The sequence below is a fragment of the Rhinolophus ferrumequinum genome, chromosome 22 (assembly GCF_004115265.2).
Source record: "Rhinolophus ferrumequinum isolate MPI-CBG mRhiFer1 chromosome 22, mRhiFer1_v1.p, whole genome shotgun sequence".
Taxonomy (NCBI): Eukaryota; Metazoa; Chordata; class Mammalia; order Chiroptera; family Rhinolophidae; genus Rhinolophus; species Rhinolophus ferrumequinum.
The window spans coordinates 52,664,555-52,690,873 of NC_046305.1; the positions used below are offsets into that span (position 1 = coordinate 52,664,555).

Consider the following 26,319-nt stretch of genomic DNA (forward strand, 5'->3'; position numbering starts at 1 on the left):
GGATGGCTGTCGGTTGGAGCGCGTGTTCTCAACCACAAGGTTGCCAGTTTGACTCCCGCAGGGGATGGTGGGCTGTGCCCCCTGCAACTAGCAATGGCAACTGGACCTGGAGCTGAGCTGCGCCCTCCACAACTAAGACTGAAAGGACAACAACTTGACTTGGGAAAAAAAAAAAAAGTCCTGGAAGTACACACTGTTCCCCAATAAAGTCCTGTTCCCCTCCCCCAATAAAATTAAAAACAAGTCAGCTGATTAACCACCTTAATTCCATCTGCAACCTTGATGGCCCCCTCCTTCGCCAGGTAACCTAACAACCTAGTCATAGGTTCCAGGGCTGAGGACATGGCTGAGGACATGGATCGCTCAGGGGCCATTATGCTGCTGCCACAGACGGGGAGACAGATGTAGACAGAGAAAGGTGGGGGCAGACAAAAAGAGTGTGGAGAGAGATCTAGCTCCCAGGAGAGAGAGATGTGGAGGCAAGGGAGGAGACAACGCCCAGCCCAGGTGTGCTAGGGGAGTGCTGGGAGGATTTCGTCTGCCTAGGAGACCTTCCAGAAAAGCCTGGGCTGCTCAGGGCCGCTGTTAATTGTTGGAGAGGGAAGAAAAGAGAGGCAGCTCTCAGCAACGCTTTTCCTTTTTCTGTCAGCATTTCCTGGGCCTCAAGGCTACTAGGGACTGTACCTGTGGGGACAGAGTCCCAGAGAGCAGTTTCCAGGCTCTCGGCCTCACGTGGAAAGGTGCTGGCTCAGGTAGTAAATGGCCATCAGCTGTGACTAGTTGGCCGTCAGCTGTAACCAGTTAGCCACTGATATAACTGCCGTGGCTACGTTAGCCATGGATGGCAGTTAGCAAGTGGGGTTAGCAAGCGCGGATGGCAGATTGCAGATCGTGTGGATCCTACTTCCTGTCTCACCCTGCCGTCAGTGAGACTGAGGTGCAGGAAGACCCCTCGCTGGGGTACTGGCAGATGTTTGCTTTTGCATTTCGATCAGCCGCCATTGAGAATATAGTGGTACGAACCCCCTATCTATGGCTCTGTTGTTCCTTTTTGGCCTCACCATATCCTGCGTTCTTGTGCAGGGAGAGGGAGCTGAGTCCCTGCGGGACAGTACCCCTGGGAAGGCACTTCCCAGCCTGGGGCTCAAGGCCATATGCAAATGTTCACAGGACCACCTATCTCCTTGGTGGAGGTTGGAGGAGGCGTTCATCAAATTCTGAAAGCCGGGGCAGCAGGATGGCTCAGTTGGTTAGAGCTGGAGCTCTCAACACCAAGCTTGCCGGTTCAATTCCCACATGGGATGATGGGCTGTTAACCCTGAAAGTAAAGACTGAAAACGATGACTGGACTTGCAGCTGAGCTGCGCCCTCCACAACTAGATTGAAGGACAACGACTTGGAGCTGATGGGCCCTGGAGAAACACACTTTCCCCAATATAATTATGAGACTGACGCGCTACCTACTGCTCTAACGAGGCACCTCCCAATATAATTTTAAAAAAAATTCTCAAAGGGGCCTGGGACCAATAAAAAGTTAGCTCCTACCTCGAGGGTTATAAAAAGTAGTGCTCCAAAGGTAAAATGCTGCAGCCACTTTGGAAAACAACTTGGAGGTTCTGAAAAATGCAAAGTTACCATCTGACCCGGCAACTCGACTCCTGTGTGCAAGCCCGGGAGAACAGAAAACATACATCTTCACAAAAACCTGGTGTTCACTGCAGCCTGTCCATCAGAGTAAGAGGTGGTGACAACCCAAGTGTCCACGGCAAATGGATATACAAATTGTGGTCTGTCCACACGACGGAATGGTGTCCGTCCAGTGGTAACAGGAGTGAAGCGCTGACATAGCTGGGAAACATGCTCAGTGAGAGGAGACCCAAAAGACCCCATGGAGCGTGATTCCATCCATGTGACGTGGCCGGAACCCACAAAGATGGGAAGAGTCAGTGGTTGCCTGGGCGGGGGATGGGGGTGAATGTTAGTAGGCTCAGGTTTCTTTGGGGTGATGGAATGTTCTAAGATAGATGATGGGGATGGTTGTGCCGCTCTGTAAATGTACCAAAACACGGAATTGTGCAGCTTAAACAGGTGACCTTGTGGAATATAAATTACATGACAACCAAACCGTTCTGAAAAGGGAGGAGAAGCAGAGAGGGAGACTGAAGGTCGTTCCTTTCCTTTGACCCCCACAACTCTTTGGAAAGTCAGGTCTTGCCTTCTTCCCCTTTTGCAGGTGGGCAATCTCAGAGGTGAGGGATGCCAGTCCGAGACAAGACGACTGCTTCGGGACAGAGCTTGGACTTGAACCCAGGTCTTCTGTATCAGTCATTCTATGTCCTGTGGGCCATGCTGGAGTGTGACTTCAGAGGTGACATGGCAGGCGCTGCAGATCAGGAGCCATCTTCTCTGTAGGTACCGGCGACACTGTCCTCAGCCTTTACCTAGACTAAGCCTCCCGGTCACGGTCACGGTGAGGGCGGCGGGAGGGAGTTGTTCTATCACTCCTCCACCCCAGCTTATAGGAGAAGCAGCCTCAGAGAGGTAAAATGCCTACAAAGCACACACAGCTCCTAAGTGACTTGGGCCCGTCTTCCTGACTGCAGGGCCCGAGGGCCTTTTCCTGACCTGTCCGGGGGCGCTCTGACTCAGGAGGCCGGCCCTGTGGGAAAGCCACAGGCTCTCTTCCCAAAAGGCAGTCTCCTTTAGGGGTGTCCCAGGCCCGGGACGCTGGGGGGAAGCAGCTGAGCCTGTTGGGGTGAAGACTGGAGACAGAGCTCGTGCTGACCAGGGCGGGGGCACAGCCTCAGCAGGACAGGGCAAAGCCAGACACAGGAGCTGGCGGGACAGCATGAGGGGAAGGGAACTGGGCAGAGACAGGGTCAGGGGTCAGACTGGCTGGACTTCTGGGGATGCTTGTGGTCTTGTGTTCTGCCCCAACCAGATTCCTCACCACTGCTTTTTCTCCTTATTCTCTCTCACAGATCCCCCCCACACTTCCTCTCATCTTTCCAGAAGCTCTGCTTTTTTTTGGGGGGCTGCCATTTGGAGAAGGGGTCCTACAGAAATAGTGAGTCTTAAAGTCAGTGCCTTTCTGGGTCCCAGGCTCCTTTGACGAAAGGAGCCCCCCTTTTTGCATGTTTTAGATGGTCAACTGGGTAAGGGGAGGGGTCTGAGCCTCTTTCTTCTCTGCAGAATGGGGCGTGGAGGCTGGGTCCCCACCTCCCCCTGGCTGGCCGCCTCCCGGCCCCTGCTGGCCCCAATCCATTGTCCTGACAAGAATAGAGAGAACAGCTTTGGAAAGTGACACTATGAATGGTGAGGGGGCGGCTTGGGCCAGGACCAACTAATGGGATGCGCACCCCCCCCACACACACACACCCCGGGCCCTGGCTCAGCACCTGGGACAGCGACCCTGCAAGGAGGGCGGGGTTCTGCGCCCCTCCCTGAGACGCCCAAATCAGACTCCAAGCCACCCCTGTCCAGGACCTGGATCCCCAGAGATGGGCTCAGGGGAGCGGGTGCCCCAACTCGCCTAGAACTTCCCTCTCATTCATTCAGTTAGGGAGTAAGGGGTGGGTGTGATGTGCTGAGGGAGGATTCTGGAGGCTGGGAAAGGGGCGGGCTTGACCCCCCAACTTTGCCCTGCTCTCATTGGCCCCCACCCCCTCCCCTTTCACCCGCCCCAATTGTCTCGGTGTCTGGGTCTTGGCCCTGGGAGGAGGGGACAGAGGGGGTGGGGTTGGGGAGGGGGCTCAGGCTGAAAGCAGAGAGAGACCCAGTTCCCGAGAGGACAGACGAAGGGCAGCAGGCTCCAGCCTCTACCCCACACCTCAGCCCCCCCAGATCCCAGGCTCCCCAAACAAGGCCAGAGCCCCCATACTGTGCCCCCCAGGGTGGGGTGGGGAATGCCCACAGTCCAGCGGCCCCCAGGCTGAAGGCAGAAGACCAGGGCTGCTTGGGAAGTAGCCCAGCCTGAGGGGGCTGGGCCCGTGGGGACATGGGGGGGCTGCTGCTGCTGCTGCCACTGCTGCTCCGAAATTGGGGTAAGGGGCCGGGGCCTGCGGGGGATGGGGGAGAACTGGGGGAGACTGGGTGGGAGACTGGATGGAAGAATAAGGGGGAAGGCATGGGGGGGAGAATGAGGGAGCAAAGTGGGGGAGGGAGGGGGCGGGACAGGCGTAGGAGCAGAGGTGCAGAAACCCTGCAGGACAGAGGGAAGGGCAGGCATGCGTGAGCAGGAAAGAGCTGTGTGGGGGACAGCTGCTGGGGAGCCAGGACTGGCTGCAGTGCCCAGGCGGCGCCAGCTGGAAGGGGAGCTGAGGTCATGTTCTGAGCACTAACAAGGGGCTGTCAGGAAGAGGGTCTTGGAGAGGAAGGGACCAAGACATTTGTTTCTCCAGAGTCCCTGAGGTACTGAGGCTGGGGAAGCCGTGAGCCTGTGGGTTCTGGCCCGTCTGAGGCCCCTATCTGTCCACCCATCCACCCCTACCTGTGGGGCAGGTCCTGGCCTCACAGGCTGTTATCATACATTGTGCCTGGCCTGAGGGCCACGCCTCTGGGTTCACGGCCCTGCCCAGGCATTTCTGGGCCTGTTGCCCTGTGTTTGTGTATTTGTGACTCTGAGCCCTGTAGGGACATCAGTATGTGACATGAGTTTGTGTCCTCTGTGTCTGGGATGGAACCTGTCTGTCTGTGTCTAGAAGGTGGGGTGGTGTGTGAGGTTAGGATTTGTAGGGTAAGTGTGTGTGTCTGGGAATGAGTGTGTGTATGTAAAAGCCGGGGTCCTGGCAGGAAGAGGGGTAGGGGGAGAGCCAGGAGTCCTGGGAAGCTGACCCTGCGGGCAGACAGGCAGATGGGCTGGTGAGGAGGGAGGGGGCAACCCCATTGTCCCCCGGGGAGCACAATGCCCACGCCTAGGCCCCTGACCTCCCCATTGTGCCCACCCCGCCCCCTCCCCGTTGCCAGGGCCTGGCTGAAAGAGACCATCAATCATGGTGGCCAGCCAGGCCTGGCCTGTGCCACCAACCCCGCCGGACAGTGACCGCCAGGGCCTGCTCCTCAGCCTGCCAGCCTTGCTCCCCTCCCTGCTTCTCCCTTGCTGCCCCAAGGTCCCCCCAAAGTGAAGTGCTGCCTTGTCACCCTTCACCCAGGCTGGACGGGGAGGCGGTGGGCCACAGGAGGCTGCCATGGCCAGCCCTCACTGGCTGTCTCCACAGGCTGTGCTACAGGCTCTGAGCTGGCCTTCGTACGGGAGCCTGGGGACGTGGTGGCCGTGAGGGAGCGCCCGCTGGTGCTGCCCTGCCAGGTGGAGGGAGAACCGCCCGTGTCCATTTCTTGGCAGCGGGACGGGCTGGCCCTGGCCAATGACAGCGGCACCACCCTGATGCCGGATGGCTCCCTGCGCCTGGCCGCCGTGGCCCCCCGACGCAGCCTGCCTTCCCCTGCGCAGGAGTACCACTGCGTGGCCCAGAACCGCTACGGGCTGCTGGTGAGCCGGCGGGCCCGGGTCCAGCTGGCAAGTAAGTGACCAGACTGCTTCTGGGGTTAGGGGATGAGAGTGCACAGGGCCCCCACAGAAGGCACCCACGGGGCATCAGAGTGGGCCTGGGCAGTGCCGACTTAGCCATTCGACAGTGTGCACAGTGCCTAGGGCCCAGGGGTCTTCCAGGGGCCCACAGAAATGTTTTACTTCTAATTTCTTTAAAACCAGTAGGAAAAAAAATGAACGTAGTAATGAATATATAATAAGGAGTCTAGTTTGGGTTATATTTGTCCTTTACCAATGCAATTGTAAAATGATACTTTAAATGCTGTTTTATGGAGGAAAGCAAAGTGCTTATGGCCCACAAAAGTCGCAGACACGAGACTGCAGGATGGCATAGGAAGTGGCAGACGTGGGCACTGAGGGGGGCGGGGCTCTGCGACAGGGTTGCTGGGGGCAAAGCCCAGGGAGGGCTCTGGGTGCTCAGCTGGTCCCTGTGCCCTAGGTCTGTCCGGCTTCCACCGACACCCGGAGTCCGTGGAGGTGGAGCAGGGTGGAGTCGCCCGCTTCCAGTGCCTGATCCGGGGGGTGCCGGAGCCGTCCATTTCCTGGGAGCACAATGGCACAGCGCTGAGCACTGCCGACCGCCGGTGCGTGAGCGCCAGCCAGGAGGGTGGCGGGGTGGCGGGCTGGGCGCCAGGGCATGGCGTGGAGCCCTGACCTCTGCATCTTCAGGGTCACACTGCTACCTGGTGGCATCCTGCACATCACCAGCGTGAGCCAGGCTGACGTGGGCACCTACCGCTGCGTGGCCCGCAACGTGGCCAACACCCGCCACAGCCAGGATGCCCGGCTCACCTTAAGCAGTAAGGACGGACCAGGGCAACCAGCGGGCACTGGGCAGTGCAGAGGGGATGGCAGCTGGCGCCGCTGGGCGGGGGTACGGCCAATGAGGTGTTTGGTGGCCAGAGACTTTGTAAAGCAGACATGTGGAGGCCATGTGCTGGGTGGGGGAGGACAGCAGGAAGCCCACCCCGTAGGCTGGGCCCACCACTGGCTTCCCGGAGCTCCCATCCTAGTAGAGACGAGGGGCTGTGGGAACCTGGGACAGGGCCTCTAACTCCTTGGCCTGTGGGCCGCGGGTGGTCTGGGGCTTTGCGAGGAAGCTCTCCCATGCTGGGTGTTGAAGGTGAGCGGAGAGAGGTGGCCAGGGTCGGGAAGGTGGAGGGGGTGGCAGTCTGTCATTTTCTTGCGCAGAGCACAGGGTGAGAGAGGACGGCCCGTGCAGGCAGCTCCAAGCTGCTGGAGCACACACGGGGCAGAACTGGCACGACCGAGTCTGTGGGGGCCAGGCCCCGCGTGAAAGGGGGTTGGGACTTGATCCAGAGCCCTTGATGGGTTTCGAGTGGGGCGGCTCAGAGTCAGCCTGTGTCTCGGCTGGGAGTGGATGCCTGGGTGCAGCTGTGCGTGTGTGTACCTGTGTGTGTGTATGTGTGTGTGTACATGTGTGTGTACATATGTCTGTGTGTACATGTGAGTGTGTGTGTGCAACTCTCATTGCAGTGAGGATAAAAATAGCTCCGTACCTGAGATGAAACACCCAAGACGATCCCAGATGCAGGCCAAGTGGAGTAGGAGAGCTTTGTGCCCAGAGTGAGGGTCGCAGCAGAGCCGCTGGGGAGCTGGTGCCTGCCTGGCAGGCAGGGGAGGGGACAGGTGAGACGCGCGGCCAGCCGCGGCCGAGGGCGTCCCGGAACCGACCGCTAGAGGGCGCCAGAGTAGAAATGACAAGTGAACCTTGGGGCAGCATCAGGGCGCCTCCGCAAAAGCTTTCAAAACATTTCGGACAAAATTTCACCAAAGGATGTACAATTTTTAAATTGAAGACTGCAAGGGGAAGGGAGGGAGCTGTCGTTTCTCCGTCCTGGAACCGACTTAGAAACTGAAAGCAAAGAGTGGGGATCGGGGCTCCTCCCTGAGAGCCGGGGAGCCCGGGTGGGTCCCTCTGGCCTCCCACTTCCGGTTCCCATCAACCACCTGGGGCAGGAGGGCAGGGCGGGACGAGAGTGCTCTGAGCTCCTGGCCAGATGCCGGGCCATTGGGCGGCATGGTCCTCCATCCCGCCGCCCACAGAGGCAGGGAAATGAATGGCCAGAGCATTTCAGGCAGGTCAGGGGGAGAAGGCGGCTCTGCCGGGAGCAGAGGATCCACCAGTAATAGAGGGTTCGCAGAAAGGAGCTGCAGTCAGTGTGGGCTCTTCCCCAGGGACAGGAGCTGGGACCAAGGATGCAAACCATTCACTCCTAACGCACTCCCCTGGGGCTGGCCCTCACCCTCGGGAGGCCCCGGGGAGACAGAACTGCCCAGATCTCAAGGTGCTCACGGTGGCGGGAGAGGTGTGCTGCCAGCTGGCCCGTGCTGCCAGGTCCAGGTCTGCCAGTCTTGCTGACATTGGACCAGTTATTCCACCTCTCTGACACGTGTTTTCCCATCTGTGAACTTGGAGAAGTTAAAACACTTGCCTCACAGGCTGTACTGAGGATTAAGGGAGACAATGTCTGTGGGCTCACAGTACAGTGCAGGGGTTCAGCCAGCGGTGGACAAAGTGTCGTCATGTGCTCCAGGCTCCACCCCACTGAACAGTCTGACCAGGTGGAACGCAGCTTCCTTGGTCAAGGCCAGGACATTTCAGGACAGCCTATGGCTGAACTAGGGCTTGTCAGAGGCAAGCCGAGGAGGGCTTTGATGGAAGTGAGCCCTCAGTGTATGGTGGGGGATGGATGGATGGATGGATGGATGGATGGATGGATGGATGGATGGATGAGTGAATGAACCAATGAATGAAATGTTACTTTAGGCCTTGAGAAATATTTAAAGATGTGTAAGACCTTATTAGAGTCCTTGAGAAACTTTCATTTTAGAGACACAAAATTTGGTACAAGAAGTTTTCAATGAAGGACATTTGTGAAAGGGCTAAAGATATGTTAGTTTCATAAATACAAAATGGCAAAACAAAGATGAAGGTGACAGGATAAAGGCAAACGGAGGCCTGTTTTCCCTCTGCTGTCACAGCTGTACTCCCAGTGTGAGCATAGCACCTGGCCACGCTACTCTCCCGTGATGATTTGTTGAATAACCTAATAAAATGGGAGAGGGAGGTGTCAAACGAAGACGAGGTTTAGACCCAAATAGTGTATTTCAAAAAACGTTTACATCCTGAGCAGCTGAGGCACGCTGAGTTCTTAGGGGGCCTGGCTTTCATTCTGAAGAAGGGCTTCCCACCAGCTTTGTAAGTTAGGGAAGGACTCTAGGCCCTGCCCGTACTGTCCCCAGGGAGAGGCTCCCAGGGTTGTGTGGCAGCTCAGGTTCTGACGCTGCCACGGGCCATCAGGGTACAGGAGGGGGGCATGCTTACACTCGTTCCCTCCCCACCAGTTTCACTTGGAACCTGCTTTGCTTGCCAAGCTTTTTAGTTCTGATGTGTGCTGCCTTGGGCAAGTCATTTTCTTTATCTGTAAATTGGGAATCAAGTAGCAGCTGCTCGGCGCCACCCTGAGTTCTGGGGACCCGAGGACTAGAAGGGGCTCTGGGAGCAGAGTGTGGACTGGGTGTAGGCAGAGGTTGTGTTTCCTGATCCTTCAACTTGCTGTTTCGCTGGCAGGGGGATCCCCGCGGCTGCTGCAGGAGCCCGAGATCCTGTCGGGCCCTCAGAACCTGACGCTCACGGTGCACCAGACGGCAGTGCTGGAGTGCATCGCCACCGGCCGCCCGAGGCCGCTCGTCTCCTGGAGCCGCCTGGGTGCACAGCCGCTTGCCCTGCCCCCCGGAGCCCCAGCCCCTTGCCCTTTGCCAGCCTGACCCTGCGCCTCCCCGCAGACGGCCGCTCCATTGGCGTGGAGGGAATCCAGGTCCTGGGCACCGGGAATCTCATCATCTCTGATGTGTCCGTCCAGCACTCGGGCATCTACGTCTGTGCTGCCAACCGGCCGGGCACCCGTGTGCGGCGCACGGCGCAGGGCGTCCTGCTTGTGCAAGGTGAGCCCCGAGGGCCGGACAGGGGTCCTGCACCTCATCCCCCCATGGGATCCTGGATGGGAGAGGGGCAGCGGCCAGAGGGGGAGGGGAAGCAGGGCCTCATGGTGGCTTCCGCCCCCTCCCCGTCCCACCCCCGCCCAGCTCCCCCTGAGTTTGTCCAGTGGCCACAGCCCTTGTCCAAGCCGCCTGGCAGCAGTGCTATCTTCACCTGCGTGGCCCAGGGTGTTCCTGAGCCCCGTCTGGTCTGGTTGAAGAATGGGAAGGTGCTGAATCCTGGGGATAACATTCGGTTGACACACAACAACAGGTACAGGTGTCCCACCCCATGCCCTGCCTGCCCCCCAGCCCGTACCCCCCCCACAGCTGCTGCACACAGGTGTCCTGGTCCCCTGGGGTCTGTGTCTCTGATGGCAGCCACCCACCCACCGCGGGGGCTCGCTGGGAAGGAGCCCCCAGCAGCTGTCCTGTCTTTCCTAGCACGCTCATGCTGGTGAGGGTGTCCGCTGAGGACGAGGCCATCTATCAGTGTGTGGCTGAGAACTCCGCGGGCTCCAACCAGGCCAGTGCCCGACTGGCTGTGACAGGGGACCCGGAGCCACCCCCTGCCCCCAGGGGCCTGCAGGCAATGGCTCTCTCCAGCTCTGCCATTCGAGTGTCCTGGGAAGCAACGCCCTCCGACAGGGACGTCATAGGCTACGCGCTGCACCTCCGGCCTGTGGGAGGTGGGTGTGGGTGGCTGGGCAGGAGTCCCTGGTCCCAGCGCCCCCGCCCGGCTGCTTTGTCCCTGGGCGAGCCCCTCTCTGTGCCCCAGGCCTGTGGGGACGCTCGCTGGCCTCTGGTCCTCCGGTGCTTCCTGTGCTCCTCAGCCCTTTCTCATCCCAGCTCCAACTTCTGCAGCCCTTGCCTGCTCTCCAGCTGAGCACCAGGAAGGGCTTCATGCCTACCGCACGGGGTGGGGGTGGATGTGATGCGGGAGAGGGCTGCTGAGTCCCTAAGCCACTCTGCTCCTAGAGCCAGCCGGCCCGGGGCTCCAAGAGGCCGTGGGCGGAGGCACCTTTGAGCATGTCTTCTCCAACCTGGAGCCGGCCACAGCCTACTCCATCCAGCTGCGGGCCTACTCGGCGGAGGGTGCCAGCCAGGACTCTGCGTCCATCCACGCCTCCACCATGGGCAGCAGTGAGTCACAGCCCCTCCGGCCCTGCAGAGCCCCTGGCTTCAGGCAGACGGGCTGCCAACCACTCGTCCCGTTTCCTCCACAGCCCCCGCCGCGCTGGGCTTCTCCACCACGGTGCTCAATGCTACCTCCGTGCAGGCCTCCTGGCAGCTGCCACCCCAGCCGGGGCCCATCCAGGGCTTCAAACTTTTCCACCGCAAGCTGCCGGCTGCCCACTTTGAGGGGCCCCTGCTCCTGTCTAGCAATGTCAGCTCCTTCCTCTACACAGATCTGGGTGAGGCCCTGAACCCTCTTCTGTGGTCTGGGCCCAGGCACTGACCTTCCTGGCCCAGGAAGGCCCGTTCCCTTCACTCTCCTGCTCCCCACAGAGCCAGCCGCCTTCTACGAGATGAAGCTGCAAGCATTCAATGGCAATGGCGATGGTGACAGCAGTGCTCACTTTGTCTCTTTGCATGATGTGCCCCTGGCCACCGCTGGTGAGTGGGGTCCAGTAGGAGGGTCGTAGGCCTGGGTCGGAGGAGGCCCCTCCTGTAAGACCTGTAGCTGTCAGTCTTCAGGGAGGAGGAGGGGCTCGGCTCTGCCCCAGCCGGCTCCTCTGACAGATGGGCCTGTGTCCACAGAGTCCCAAGCTGAGTGCTTGTGCAGCCGGGATGAGAGCAGCCCGCTGCCCAGGGTAGTGGTGGGTGTGCACGTGGGCCTGGCTGCCATCATCGTCTGCCTCCTCTGCCTCCTCCTGGGCTGGAGACATAGGTAAGGGCCAGGATGGCTAATGGGAAAAGTGCTAGGACGACAGCATGCACGACTGCAAGACAACGCCCTTATCCATCACGAGTCCACTTTACAGATGAGGAGACTGAGGCCGAGGGGGGGCAGTTCTCCTCACAGCTGTGGTACCAGGACCTGGAGGCCTGGCGGGCAGAGGACAGGCGAAGTGGGCCCAGCCTCTCCATCCCTGGGACAATGGAGCGGGACGGCGGGCTGGAGGCCCCAGGCAGGTCGTGGCACTGACTCTTCCTGTCTGGGCAACGTCCTCTGCAGACAGGGGTCCCGGCAGCGCTGGGTAGTGCCGCAGGCTGCCTCGGACAGAGCTGCGGGCCGTCGAGGCCAGGCTGTGAACGGAGGGAAGCCGGGGGAGAAGATCGAACTCATCACCCAGGTGAGGGGGATTCACGTGAGGGGAGCGGGTGGGAAAGTGGTGTGCCCGAGGCCCTGGAGCCCGGGCCTGACCACCGCCGTCCTCCCCAGGTGACCACGGAGCAGCCGCCCTCGGCCTAGGGCCCTCCAAGCTGGCTTCCTCCCAGGTGCCACTACCTCTGGCCCCACCAAAGAACCTTCCTCACCTGTCCCTGCCACCCTGGAGTCAGGAAAGAACCAAAGGTCCCTTATCGCCTCTCCCGGGGAAGGGGCAGGACTAAGCACAGGGAGAGCGAAGAGGGTGTGTTTCTCCCTCCACAACAAATGGGGGAGTGCGTGTGTCCTCCCCACACCAAATAACTTCAAACTGAGCCTACTCCGCGGGCAGTTACCCATCCCATCACTCCGGCCATGTCATAACCCCATCTAGTGTGGCCTCTTGATCCAAATGTGAACTGACCCGAAGGTCTATAGCTTTAAGGGTTCCCCCCAAAGGGGGAGGTAGGGCAGGGGGCTCTGCCACCACCCCCACCTCAGCCAGAATCCCTCATGTGAAATCCGTGTGTCTCCCCCCATGCCCAAGCTGAGGTCTGGCCCAGGAACGGGCACCCCTAGTGGGCAGGTGGGCAGGGGGGGCGCCTAGTTCCTTGTCCCCTTGTCCCAACACGAGAGCCCTGAACTTCTGAGCTCGCAAAGCTGCTTCTCTGAGCAACCAAATACCCGCCTGCCCTTCCCTGACCCACAGCACGGCCCTGCTCAGGGGCACCCCCCCAATTGACTGCTGTTTTGAAAGGAAATGTGTTAGTCTGAGGTGGGGTTCTGGTGCCTGAATCCCTTGTAGAGAGAGCACAGGGGCTGTGGGGAACCCCAGCCATCTGTTCCCCTCAATCCTAGGTGTCCAAGGAACGCCTCCCCCCTCGCCCTCTGCCAGCCCATGGTACCCAGCCCTCCCCCTCTCCCCCCCGCTCCCCCCCGCCCAGCTCTACCACCCCTAAAGCCAAAGCCCCAGGCGCTCCCTCAGCCAGCCTCTCCCTCCAGGGCTGTCCAGTATTGTGCCAAAAAGACGGGTCTTGGAGGAAGGAAAACCCAGGGCTTAGGGGGCCCCAAGCACTGTCTCCCCTGCACCCTTGTGGGGCGAAGCTAGTACCAATGACGAGCAGAGCTGTCCCGCCCCTGCACAGCCGCTGTGTCTGCGGGGCAGCGGCAGCTTTAGGATGTGTGGCAGGGGCCAACAGGTCAGGGCAGCCCCAAAGTCCCCAGGCCTCCGGACAGGACATCCTCTCCTCTGTGGGCCGGGCCTTTGTTGGAAATAAAAAACCAAAATGGAAAAGGAAGTAGGCTCTGGTGAATGTTCTGAGTGAAAGGAAAACAGAGGGAGTTGCAGGTCTCCCAGGGGTGCTGCATCTGGCAAGGCTGTCCCCTGCAGTTTGCTAAGAGAAGGGCGGTGTGGTGGGACGGGGAGGAGGCAGGGACGCGGTCTCTGGCGCCAGTCGGCCTCCTTCCTGCTACCTTAGACCTTCTGTCAGCAGGTCACCGGAGTGGGGACACTGGCTCCACGTCAGGGTGGAGGGGACGAGACAGAAGCAGGTAAGGGCTTTAAGTCATCATCACAACTGACAAAAAGGGTACAAAGCAAAGGGACCCCGCTGACGGTAGGGAGCACACGCCACAGCTCACCTCCCAGTTACTCCTGAAATTCCCCCACCACACAGCGACTAAAGCACAGCCACAGGGAAGCTTAGAAACCATTCCTTTCTTTATTAAACATAGCTTGCAAGTGATAAATATTACAAAGTTTTTTTTCTTTTAATCCTTTCTCCAAAAATTAGCTTATTATTTGAATCGCTTGCTGCTGACACGCGCAGCAGCAGCTGAAACAGATGGGAGTGGATCTGCCTTTTTGAAAACCAGTTTCTATTGGTCTTAGTTTTTTCATTTTAATTCCCAAACACAATGCAGAAAATTAGAATGAGTTAAATTAAAAAAAAAAAAAAAAGGAAACTTAAAAGAGAGTTGTGCAAAAGGGTCTGTCCCCTCCCACCCACCCCACCGAGGCCATTCCCCACCCGCCCTGCTCCCCACCCCCACCCATCTGTCCTTCCACCCTCCCAGGGCCTCACCCATCACCGTCTCCTCCTCTCCAGGCGTTGGCAGCCAAGAACCTAGTAAGTGGGGGTGCTCGGCTCAGGCTGTGGGGAAATGGGGCCCCTCAAGGAGACAGGCCGTGTGTGACAGCCGCCTTAGGGGGTTCAGATGAGATACAGGGAAGGAGACAAGATGTGACTGTATCTGAGCTCTCCTACTGTGTCACCAAAGTGACAGGGAAGTCCCACATCGTGTAGCTCACAAAGGGTGGACGTCACTAGACCACCAACCTGGGCCTTCACTGGCCAACCACCCTTAAGGGTCCGGTGGCTGCTTGTGAGGGGGGCCTGGGGGCTGCGGCCTGGTCCCTGCCCTTAGATGCCCGCCTGGAGGTGTGAGGGCAAAGATGTCCCAGGCCCGACCCACGTCCTAGCTGTCCCTCTGCTGCCTTCCCCAAAGCGGAACGGCGGGGCCTGCCTGGCGGCTCTCCAAGGGCACGTCACACTACAAGCACTTCAGTGCTCCCGTGTTTCCCCGGAAATAACACTTAGCCGGACCATCAGCTCTAATGCATCTTTTGGAGCAAAACCTAATATAAGCCCAGGTCTTATTTTACAGTAAGACCAAGTCTTATATAATATCATATAAGACAGGGTCTTATATTAATTTTTGCTCCAAAAGATGCATTAGAACTGATTGTCCGGCTGGGTCTTAGTTTTGGGGAAACACGGCAGTCACCCCGGTTTCCTCCCTGGTGTTTCCGCCCGACACTTTTCTCACATCAAGCTGTTCACGTCTGTTGGTTGGGGAAGGGAGGACAGAATTAACTCGGTGGCCAGATGATTTCCACCGTCATTTCACAGATAACAGACCCAGCCAACTAAGCCTACCATAGCCGGTTAGGAGGAGAGTCTGAGACTACACGCTCAGTCTCCAGACTGTGGCCCCCCTGCCCCCCCCCGCCCCCGGGTCGTGGTTCTTTCTCCTCTCCAGTCTGGACTCGGAGCCTTGGCTTTCCCAGGAGCCCAGCCTCACCCCAGCGTACGAAGCCTAACACTGTGCAGCTGGTGAGGGTGTCTTAGGATGACTTGTTCAATCCTCCTTTCTTTCTATCATCCCCTGACAATGCACCCTGAAGGCCCAGGGAACTAGGTTCTTTTCTGGGGGGTGAGGGGCGGGGGGAGGGAATCCCTTGCATAAGAAAGCTTGACACTGAATTTTGTTATATAGGTATATTGTATATATGCTGATGCAATCAGAGGAAAAAAACAGTGCAAATACAATTACAATTCGTCATAATACTTGGTTTCAATGCCCCCGGGAACTGCCCCACTCCTCGACTGCCGCCCCCCCAGCACTTCCCCACAGTATCAACCTAATGCTGGGGGGCAGAGAGGCTGGGCAGGTTAGGGGAGGGAGTGGGCTCTGCCAAGGCAGTGCTGGTGACCCGGAGGGACTCTCCAGGGTGGGGAGGCAAGGCACAAATGAGGGGTGGGTGGTGGGGGAGGTGGCATCTCTAAGGAGGGCTGGGGTTGGAGCAGCTGCCAGTCTCAGTGCTGGGCCCGCCCACTCCCCTACCCACCCTCCACAGCCCTGCCTCCCTACCCCCGCCCCTTCCCCAGAAACCCTTTTGCACGGATCATACACAAACGGGCACATTACAAAATGACATAACACAGTTTCACAATATCCATGGCTAGGGCTTTTTTTTCTCTTTTTCAGTTTTTTTTTTCTACACAATGTACAATTCCTTTTAAATGGATCAAGAAATAGCTTATATACACGAATGAGTCCTTGTTATAACATCTCGGCAGCAAATATCATAAGCTAATGAAGGTCTTGTTGGAAGGGAAGGGAGCTTAGGACGGGGTGGGGGTGGGGTGGAGAGAAGGGTTATGCCTTCTGGAGGAATGGGGAGAAAAGGGAGTGGTTGGGGAAAAGGAACAAAAGTAAAATATCAAGAAGCATCTTTACAAAGCAGTTCTACAGCTAATTCCTTTTAAAGGGGAAAGGAAAGGTAACCAAAGCAGGAAAACATTTATCTGTGTCTTAAAAAAAAATTGTCTACCATACATACATCCAAAAATGTAGAAAAAATACTTATTCCATGGATGGAGGAAATCCAGATGCTCTGGTCAAACGACAAACACAACGGACAGATAAGGACCTGTGTCCCAGCTGTACCCAACCTTCCCACGCATCTGCCCGCATCAGGCCTCTGGGGAGTAAGCCACCGTCCACAGCTGCTACTTTCAGAGCCTCTGGGGATAGAGGAGGCCAGGCAAATAGTGGGGTCCTCGCTCTATCCCCCCGAGCTTCAGAGCTCTAGGGGTAAAGGGTACCTCTGAACAGAGGCTCTTTCCTCCCGTCTTTAGAGCGTACGGTTTAGTGTCTGTGGGGCCCGAGGCCTGGGGATGGGCAGCAATGATAGACTTGGGGACACGAGGCAATCGGTGATGAAACAGGAGAAATGGGAAGACAAAAGGACAAGGGCGAGGGAGGGCAGGAGGGAGGGGGAAGGCGAATACTTTACCATGATTAGGGAAACCTCACCCCCATCACTGATCCCTGGGAAGGATACGAAAACAGGGAAAGAGGATAAGAAATTAAACCTCAGCGACTGAGCAAAAGGTCACGGAGCTCTACTAGTCAACAAGCAGCCTGTCACCGACCCTGAGGGGATTAGAACAGGGAAGGCCGCACGCTGCCTGTGGCCTCCTGTGGCCTCGGCACCTTGGCAGGTGCTCAGCTGCAGGCTTCCTTCCCCATCGGCCGACTCTCACAGCCCTACCTCCAAACCCCATTCAAAGGGGGCCTGGCTCCCGGGGGAGGGATTCAGCTCCAGGCAGGGACAGCCCCAGCCAGACGGTATTGCACATTCTCTGTTCCTTACTTTTAATCTCAACTGACAAACTTGGGGACCTCGTACCTCTGAGCACCTCTGAGCTGGGGGAGGGGAGACATAACAGAAATGGCACTTCATCATGGGGGAGGGGAGAAGAGGCTAGACAGACATGCCACAAGGCAAGATGACTTGTAGGGAAAATATTTTTTAAAAAAAGCTTCCAATTTCATGGAAGAGAGAAAAGCAAAACCAAACGATTTATCCAGTGCTTTCAAAGCACAGAGGGCAAAGAAAAGATGTAAGAATATATCTTTATATATATATATATAATTTTAAAATAATCCCACACCCAGTTCCATTAACCCCCCCTCCCTCTCCCACCACTTACAGTCAGGGGCACCACATTCCCCAGAAAAATACTCGAAACGACCCATCACTACCTGTCACTGGTGTCTAGCTTCCAGATCATTTCACCACTGGGGGAGCCAGATGCAGGCTGCATCTCTGCTTCTTTTTTAAGTGCTCAATGAATTGGGGGAGGGAGGAAAGAAAAAAGCCAGGAAGGCCCGTAGGGCCAGTATAATCACCCCCAGTGGCTCTGGGTCCGGGGAGTAGAGGCCAGAGTGGGGAGAACTGAGCCTGATTCCAGCTCCTTCTCCCATCCCATCCCCAAACTTTATGGGGAGGATGTGCAGTTTGTGTGTGTTCATTTTAAAAGTGCCTTCTTACTTTAAAACAATTATTTAATTTTAAAAAATAAAAGAGGGAATTTCCCCAGGTGGCTTTCAAGGGCCAAACGTTCAACTCCTCTTCACGCCTCTCTGCCGAGACTACGCCTCCCTCGCCCTCGGCAGCTTCTAGAGCTGGACAGGCAGGTGAGTGTGCAGAGAGGAGAGCACGAAGCCCTACCTTTCGGGGGCCTCCCCTACCTCAGACACAGCCACGGCCCCCCCCTCCCGCAGTGTGGGCAAACGGGAGGCTCACGTCCCCGAACCCCCAGAACAGCAACATTGCACAATTCAATTCATTCTCTACATTAGTAGCGCTTAAGAAAAACTAAAAACAAACAAAAAAGCAAAATTACTCGAATTCAGGGTGGGGGGAGACAGGCGCCTCCCAGCAGAGGCAGCCTGAGCCAGTCACGGCGGGCCCTCCTCGCTCTCAGAGGGGAAGAGACAGATGTGAGCGCCAGCTGTCGGGACAGCACAGCCCCTGCTTCCTCTGGGTCCTGCCTTTTGATCCAACTCGCTCGCTCCCTCACGTCCATCCAACTCTCCATCCAACTCGAGGATGCCCAGCACGCTCCGGCCAGGAGCACCACCCTCAATGGTACAAAGGGGCTGCGTCACCAGAGCAGCGTAGGATGAAAACAAAGCAGTGGGGTGGGGGAAATGGTTAGAAGAAAATAAGATGAAAGACTTCTTTTGGGCTCCTTGGCCTGGAATAGACGTCTGTCTGTCCCTGGGGTCAGGACCAGTCTTCCTCCCCCGGCGCCCAGAAGGCCGGGGCCTGCTCGGCCGCCCTGGCTCCACGCCCGCTCATCCCCGTGAGACGAGCCCCTGCCCCCCCTCTCCCCCCCGGTCAATCCCAGGGTGGGTACGGCTTAAAGCTTCTCCCTCCAGGCTGTCCCCCCTCATTCTTAGAGCCCAACTTCGATCCCCAACGCTGCCTCCAGAGACCCCACAGCGGCTGTGCTGTTCCTCCTCCGCGTCTGATGCCACCACCTCCCCCCACCCCCGCCCCAGGTTAAGTGCATAAGAACTTCCGCCCTGACACTCCTAGTCGTGCCCCCCGTGGCAGCTGGGGACCCTACTACAATGCTATCATTTAACTCAATGTCATTTGTGGCTACGAAAAAAAGAAAGAAAAGAGAAAAAGAAAAATATTGGGGGAAAGGGAAAATAAAAAGGTTTAACCGTCCACTGAAACAAAGGGAGGACACACACATCATTAAAAACGAGAATAATAATTACAGCGTAAAAACAAACTTTGGAAACACACGTCAGAGGGCTTAGATGTCTCCCCAGGACCTCGTCTATCAGAGGTGAAGCTCCACCTCACTGAGAGAGAAAACCGCAGCGAAGAGTGCAGACAGACAGACGGCAGGCGGTGCGAAACAGCGGGAGGGGCGGGGCGGGGCGTGTGTTTTCTTGTTCATTTCTATTTTTTGTCTTCTGTTTTTCTGTTTTGTTTTCCGTGTATGGTAGGCACCAGTACAGGCACTGCATGCGACGGAAGTTGGGGCAATGGGGGGTGGGTGGGGTACAGGATTCAGGTTGGGGCAGTACAAGTGGACCAGGCGTTATTTCTGCCCACTGATGGACTGCGATATAGACCGGGGAGGGATCATGTCTAACAGGTACTCCCGCTGTCGGTCTGCCAGGCTGGGGGCTTTGTGTCCTCCGATGCCAGTGTTCAAGTACGCGATGTTGACACCTAGACCCAGGAGACAAAAGTGGGGGGCAGGTATTCAGAGAGGAAACGTGGCCTGCTTCTGCACTCGCCTGGGGATGCAGGGCTGGAGGTGGGAGGAGCCGCCAGGAGCTGCCGCCTCCTGTCTACACTTGTCAGGCTTTACTGCTGCTCTCAAGCTTCAGTGAAAGCAGCCTTCCTATCTGGAATAATGGAATCAACTTTGATCCCATTAGGAATAATGAACATGGCGTCCTGAGGGTATAGGAGAGTCAGAGAAAACCATGGCGAGAGAAATAACCACGACGAACAGATGCAATCACTGTGTCTGCTTTGGCTGCGGGGCTGCTGGCGGTGGAGAAGCGGCCCCGGATCATGGTCAGGACAGGGGAACTTGCTGGTCTGGCCGAAGCAATCAATAATCAATGCCCTCCGAGGGGGCAGATCAGACATTACATTTCTAACGGCAGAGACTGTGTCGTTTTCACCACCAAAACCCTAGTGCACTGTGCCTGGCATGTAACATGAAGTTAGCGAACATTTGTCAATAACAAGAGAGGAGCAGGACCTAAAGAAAACATGAAACAAAAGAAAAGAACAATTCACCTAAAGGGGCTACTATAGAAGCGCGTCTAACTCGCCCTTCTTACCTGGCATGCCGAGGAGGCCACCTGGCACAGACAGCTGGGGGGCCTGTGCAAAGTTGGAAAGCATGGACCGGGCAGAGGTGGGTATGCCACGCTGGAGGCTGCTCTGGGGCTGTGGAGCCTGCAATGACGAGACAGTGTATCACGACTCTGCCGTGCGGAAGGTTTAGGGGAAGCAGGGGCACGGGAGTGCAGAAGGGGGGGTGACTTCCCGCAGGAGAAAAACCAAGTTGGGATAAATGGCTGACAAACCCTCGAGAGAAATGCTCACCTGTCGAAGCGTGTGATGTCTCATTATGGTCTCCTGTTTACTGACACTGGACACAGCTGGAGCCGTAGTGGGGGAGAGGGCTGCCTGCTGCTGTAATCGCTGCTCAATTTCCTGTTGGGAGTCATCGGGTCAGGTTGGGCAGGACAGGACCCGATTTCCTAACCAGAAAACCTAGAGGTCGTCTTGTCTCTAATGTTCCAGCTAGTTGGAAGGATATGGGAAAGGCAAAGGGGTTTGGTGGGGTAGGTGCTTTAAGAGCTCTGGTACAAGGAGCCAACATGCTTCACTGGTTAAGGAGCCCCTCTCTCCAGGAAAGCGAGCTCTCAGAAGTTGGCTAGAGAGACCTGGGGAGTCGATGAGCTGACCCATGTCATCAGGCTGAGGAGTTACTGAGGTTTCTACCCTTTTCTTTGTCATTTCTTTGTCACAGATGGACTGTAGATAACTACTTCTCTCAAAGAGATTTCTAACGCAAATACAAATCCCTCCATCCAAATCTGTTTGTTTGAGGAGGAAATGAAGCCGACAGTAGAGGGATTTCTTTAGCTATTAGGGAAAAGCCAAGTGTGTCAAGCCCTCTGTCCCTTTCCCTTAACTTCGGCCACTATGTAGCACTCAGTGTGCTCTCACCCAATCAGAAACAATCAAACAGAACTGGGAAGGACATACTGGTAAGGAGAAGACACCGGAACCGGGCCTCCAGGTTCTAGGAACCGAGATCCAGAAGCCTAGACCCCCAGGACTGGGGGATCACACAAACTCCTCCGAGCTACAGGTAACCCCCTTCTGGGCAAAGCCCGCCTGGAAGCAGCTGGGGAGAAGTCCGAGTGCTGACCTGCTCCTGCTGTAGGGCTTTAACAAAAGCGTTTTTCAGCCGGTTGGTGTGCTCGGCCTTCAGCGCCTTCTTCTGGTTGGAGGTCATGCATTGCTCACAGAGAATCTTCCCATTCTTCTCCTGTTTCCAGTGAGGGGTGAAGTCTGTGCGGCACTGGGCACAAACAAAGGGTTCGACCCGCAGAAGGGAGGCACAGCTTTTGCCTAGATGCCAACAAAAAGAATAGTCAGCGGTTTCACATTTCCTCCCTCTCTCGTTTCTCTTCATCAAATGAATGTTTTTCCTGGAGTTTATTCTGCTGTATTACAAAAAGAACCCTCTATAGCTTATAAAAGCCTTTTATTTCCTTTGATTGTGACAACATTACTTTAGTGAATTCGGAAAGTACCATCCCCATTTACAAATGAGGAAACTAAGTCTAAGAAACACAGCTCCCAAATGACACAGCTGGGACAAGAACCCAAGTTTTCTGATTTCCTATTTTGTTACAATGAGAAGAGAATAAGTGTCAATTCAGAGTTCAAGGACTCCACTAACTCAGCCAATACTTTAGCTTCTTGGCATGTCCACCTCAGACTACACTTATCCTTGTCACACATGCTAATAATCTGAGTTATCAGTGTCTCAATTATTCACGTTGTGATCGCGTTCCAGCCAATATCGAGCCCTTTCGGCACTTTACTATCAGGTGTTCCCCTAAGTCCGTATGTTTTGAAATTCAGGGACAGCAACTTCTGTTAGTTTAGACTGTATGCTGCTAAGACTTCGTCGTCTGGTTCAGTGTTGGTTTACAAGCTTTTACGTAGTCATAATATAATGTCTATTTTCTCACCTACAAGTTCACGCCAACGGCAGGGAATGAATACAACAGTGCAGCACAATGCCCCATAAACACTGACATTAAAAATAAGTGTTCTAGTCATCAAATTTTGCATGCATCATGCTAGGTACCGTTTTTTAAAAACTAAAGAATATCCTGCAAAAAATATACAAGATATACAAAATTCACAATAAAAATATTAAGCCGAAGAAACACAGACACACACACAGCTCTGCTGATATGCTGCTTCCAAGCAGCCTCTGGGTAAGAAGTGGGAGGCAGTGTGGCCACCTAAGGAGAGGTATTCACTAGGACCCGGGCCCTGCGATGCTCTGCCATCAATCAGTCAGGCCTGCCAAGCTCTTGCTAAGCCACGAAGACGGCCCAGGAGACACGGGCCTACCTTGGCTGTCGATGACGCTCTGCACGACCTCTTCCAAGCCTACCATGTAGATGAACTCGCTATTGGCTGCACTGGGCAGGAAGTGCAGCAAGGGGGCAGGAGGTTTGGGGGGTGGAATCTCCAGGAGCGTCTTTTCCAGCTGTTTGCGAAGAGCAAGTTTGGCCGCAGCCTGCGAGTTGGCTGCGTCGGTCATGGCGCCGGGACTAGGAAGTGGTGAGGACACTCTGTTCACGGTCCCTGGCTGGATGTGGGAGGCAAGGTTCATATAGATGGCAGAGGACGTTGTGCGCTGACAGGGGACAGAAGAACTTGACTGCTGAAACAGAGGGAGTGTGGGGTCAGTGGGTGAGTGTGGGAAGGACTGATTCTTGACTTTGGCAGCAGGAAACTGTCTGATCCTAGTCTGCATTGCTTAATGTCCCCAAACTCAGACAGAAACAGGAGGTGTGCAACTTCTTCCCTGTAAAGGAACTCAGCACGTAGGAAAGGAGAACGCAAGCAGCTCTGAGCTGAAACTGCTAAGGGAAAAATAAAGATCGGGCTGCTTGTCGTCACACATCCATTACTTCTTACTCCCTAGACCCCTCGATCGCTTTCTTCCAGGCAGATTTAGCTCACTGCTGTCTGCTGTGCAACCTCTCTTCCCACTACTACTTTCATAGAATTCTCAATGCTTCTACTTCGGGGACAGCTGTCCAAGCTCCACCAAAGTTAGCCTGTTGTCCTAGAGCTTCTCTTTGTCTGAAACTGTAAAATCTACGGTCCGTTCAACAGGGAAAGCAAATAAAGGATTTCTCTGTTTCCACTCAGGGCTGTCTCTTACCGGCTGGTAATTGATGGCGGGATTCATATTGGGTGTTGTGGTGCGGACGAGGCCAGGCTTAGGTGGGCCCCGCTGACCCTGTAGCTGGGCTGGGTTTGGTGCAATCACACGTTGAGACATCAGCATGTGTGGGAGGGTGGTATTGGTCGCTGAACGGATAACACTGTGACCCTGACGGGGAAGAAGAGGAAAAGAACTAGTCCTACGTGGTAAATGCCCCTCAAAATGCTATAGAGAAAGCATTGCCTTAATACATAGCTAAGTAGAAACACAGAAACACAGTCAGACTTCGTAATTTTGTCTAATGATCTATGAGATCAATCTACCGTCACTGTAACCCTGACGAATGGCTAGGAATTCCTGGGCTTTCTTTGGTCTAAGCTATCTGACCCTCTACGGAAAAGGGCTAAGCTGGAACCGTTCTCTAGATAAGAAAAACCACACTGGAGACATGAGGGTTATTCATCCTTCTCTTGCAGACTGCGTCATGCCATAAAGGACCAACAGGACTATCTGTAGTGATAACCCCTCTGTCATAGCCGGGTTCTTCTAGAATCTTCACAGAAGCCCCATCACAGACAGAGGATAAACAGGGCCCTTTGACGCTGAGATCTCACTATGGGTCCCATACCTGTAATGTTCTCAAATTCTGAGGTTCGACCCCTTGGGCCCCAGGCCGGGAGGGAAGCTTGGATAGGCCCTGTTGTCCCACATGGGCAGGAGATGGCTGAACAATAGATGCTGCATTCTGTACAACTGGAGTCTGGGAGAGAGAAGAGAAAATGAGACAGTGGAAAAAGCTAATAGTCAGAGGTAGAAATGTGGTGTACTTCTAGACTTTGTAGACTTTTCAAATTCTTTGTCAGTGTCAGACAAAGAGCTCCTGGTCAGAGCTCTTACTGACCAGGAGGAAAAATGAGAAAAAAGAATCAAGGTTTTCCCAATTAAGGCTGAAGATTAAAAACTCCCTACTCCTAGACTTAAGAACCCTGAAACGACAGAACAGTTAGGCCACCCAGCTGCACGTCCCTAGCAGCCCCTTCTCCAGGCAGTTTCCTCTCCTCCCCCAGCCCCGCCCCGCTGGGCGTCTCACCTTCTGTACCACGTTCTCCTTCTGCAGCTGACTCTGTCTCAGCTTCTTTAGCAGCACCAGGCGGGCTTCTTCCAGCCGCAGCTCATCCCTCAGCTGCTTGATGAGCTGCTGCCGCTCCTCAATGCCCTTCCCCTAAGGAAACATGGAGACGGTCAGCTAGGGTAACAGGTGCCCGGACTCCCTTCTTACAAGATGACCCCTTCTTTTAGGTCTGAAACCTTCATATTCCACAAGAAGCAAAAGTGTCGATGGCACTGTTATCTTTCTGTCCTTGGGGTCTGGCACGGGGCTTGGTATTCAGGAGGCACAGTAAGTCCTCACTTAAAGTCATTCATCGTTCTCGGAAACTGTGACTTTAAGTGAAATGACACAGAATGAAGCCAATTTTGCCACAGGCTAATTAATACAAACAAGAGTTAAGTTCTTAAGGCATATTTCTGGTTACAAAGGCATCTCAAAACTTCTAAATAAATACCAAAACACTTCTAATATTAAATACTGAAATAAATGTGAGCTACATATACATTTACGAAAGATTAATACAAACAAATAAGACCATTATTTTCAACCGGCTTATTCCACTTCAGGGCTGCGTGTGGCCAGAGTCTATCTCTGGACAGTGGGATCCACACTCACTCAAGGGGACAGTGTACACACGCCTCTTAGCCTAACGCGTGCATGTTTGGGATGTGGGAGGAAACTGGAATCCCTGGAGAAAACCCCCACAGACATGGGGTGGACATGCCAACTCCACAGACATTGGCCCCGGAAGTTTTTTTTTTCCTCTCATTAACACTGTAAGGAAATGACGTTGAACAAAATGATGTTATTGAAGGATTTGCTGTACTCAAAAAATGCTTACAGAACCAAACGAGACCACACAAATGCTAATCAACCAGATTCCTGGCAAAATATAAGAATGGCCAAAGAAAGAAATTTCCTTCCTTTAAAATAATGTTTCTAAATCTTTTTCAGCCATGTTTCCTCTAGGTACAGATAAAAATTTAGGGATCCCTCCATATTCGGAAACCTGGGAGAATAGGGAAGGAACCCATCCAGCCAGGAGTTTATTTCATGTGACCTGAATGACGAAGTTTTGTTTTCATTTTCCAAAGATCTATTATATTGAATAAGCTTTTCCAAACGACCTTCTGCACTTGATTCTAACAGTTCCTCTGCAAGAGCATACCCTTGAGCTTGAGAGTTACTGATCAAGTTTCATCAATGGGAAGTTATTTAGCTCCAAAAAGTAAACCATAAAGAAGAGACTGGGACTCCGACAGAACTAAAGAGAGGAGGAGGAGCAAGAACCACCCCCTCCTGCCCCCATCTGTCTTTTTTCCTTTACCTTAAACATCTCTAGGTTGGCTGCTTTGAGTCTTTCTTCCATTCGGGAGCTGGAACGGGGACTGGAAGCTTCATTATCAGACAAAACAATGACGTCTGGGGATGGAGTTAGCCTTCCTCGATCTGGCTCACTAGACAAGGAAAAAATTAAGTTATTACCAAAGTGAAGGTTCATAGAAAAGTTTAAGAAACTACTTTTCTACACTGAACAAAGAAATCCAAGGGAGTTTAGGTCTGTCCCGATTCACCCAGGGGAAGGCAGAGAACTCAAATCCTGGAATAAAGAAGACACCAAGATGTGATGCTGAAACCTCAGTAAAAGTACTTTTCCCATCTAAATTCCTCACAGAGGCGACAAAGACACTGGTGTCAGATACGGAAATAAGAGATGAGTGCTCTTACCACACTAACATCAAAATTCTCAGTGTTTTCCCTGCAGCTCACTGCCCTTTGGGTTGTCTCATTAGTTACGCAGGGGCTCCAGGCGAAAATGGCCAGAGTGACAGGGGAAGAAGGGCAAAGGCAGTAAAGCCTAAGCTGTCCACCCCGGTACAGGTGATCTGTTGCGAAGGAGGCAGCTCATTAGACCAGTAACATGGTCCCGGCTGAGGATTTACAAGAAAGGAGGTTATGTGACAACTCCAATGGTAGTCTGTCTTGTTCAGAGTTAAGGAAAAAGAAGGTACTGCTGCCATTGGCTTGAGGGGATGGACAGTGCCACGTAGAACGTCTTCCGCCTTCTGAAGGACTGAAACTCCAGGACTAAATATATGGAATCTGCATCTACTTGCCAGAGTTCTACTTAGCACCTTCCCTCAAAAGAAACTGTTTAGAAATGAGTTTGAAATCTATGCCTTCCACACTGGCTTTCCAGAGCCTGTTTAGTAAACAACTCTAAGAGGATAAAAAATGG

The 26,319-nt window shown here is 54.8% G+C and overlaps 2 protein-coding genes across 4 annotated transcripts in view; one reads left to right on the top strand and one right to left on the bottom strand.

The window, feature by feature from the left end:
- Window positions 1-3,997: 3,997 nt before the first annotated feature.
- Window positions 3,998-11,445, top strand: LOC117015100 (immunoglobulin superfamily DCC subclass member 3-like). Its single transcript, XM_033093469.1, has 12 exons — window positions 3,998-4,043; window positions 5,217-5,519; window positions 5,928-6,132; window positions 6,218-6,348; window positions 9,144-9,281; window positions 9,359-9,517; window positions 9,659-9,824; window positions 9,995-10,239; window positions 10,529-10,693; window positions 10,777-10,965; window positions 11,060-11,167; window positions 11,312-11,445. The coding sequence occupies exons 1-12, from the start codon at window positions 3,998-4,000 to the stop codon at window positions 11,443-11,445; spliced, it is 1,989 nt and encodes a 662-aa protein (XP_032949360.1).
- A 5,188-nt stretch (window positions 11,446-16,633) lies between these two features.
- The window catches only part of GATAD2B (GATA zinc finger domain containing 2B), a 71,138-nt gene continuing 61,452 nt past the window's right edge, over window positions 16,634-26,319 (bottom strand). For 2 of the 3 annotated variants that reach the window (XM_033092832.1, XM_033092833.1), the window contains exons 3-11: window positions 25,408-25,537; window positions 24,060-24,191; window positions 23,598-23,729; window positions 22,967-23,137; window positions 22,144-22,459; window positions 20,921-21,123; window positions 20,086-20,196; window positions 19,818-19,935; window positions 16,634-19,191 (exon numbers count right to left, since the gene is read on the bottom strand). In XM_033092832.1, coding sequence (XP_032948723.1) covers window positions 19,058-19,191; window positions 19,818-19,935; window positions 20,086-20,196; window positions 20,921-21,123; window positions 22,144-22,459; window positions 22,967-23,137; window positions 23,598-23,729; window positions 24,060-24,191; window positions 25,408-25,537 — 1,447 coding nt within the window. In that variant the 3' untranslated portion in view covers window positions 16,634-19,057. The remainder of the gene's footprint in view (window positions 19,192-19,817; window positions 19,936-20,085; window positions 20,197-20,920; window positions 21,124-22,143; window positions 22,460-22,966; window positions 23,138-23,597; window positions 23,730-24,059; window positions 24,192-25,407; window positions 25,538-26,319) is intronic. The other variant, XM_033092834.1, reaches the window with a different exon arrangement.

What these genes read in the sequence shown, in the direction of transcription:
- LOC117015100 (XM_033093469.1), top strand. Translation starts at nt 3,998, where the DNA reads ATGGGGGGGCTGCTGCTGCTGCTGCCACTGCTGCTCCGAAATTGGG. An exon ending in GGCCCGGGTCCAGCTGGCAA is followed by an intron (nt 5,520 to 5,927) that starts GTAAGTGACCAG and finishes GCTCTGCGACAG; the next exon opens with GGTTGCTGGGGGCAAAGCCC. An exon ending in CGTCTCCTGGAGCCGCCTGG is followed by an intron (nt 9,282 to 9,358) that starts GTGCACAGCCGC and finishes GCCTCCCCGCAG; the next exon opens with ACGGCCGCTCCATTGGCGTG.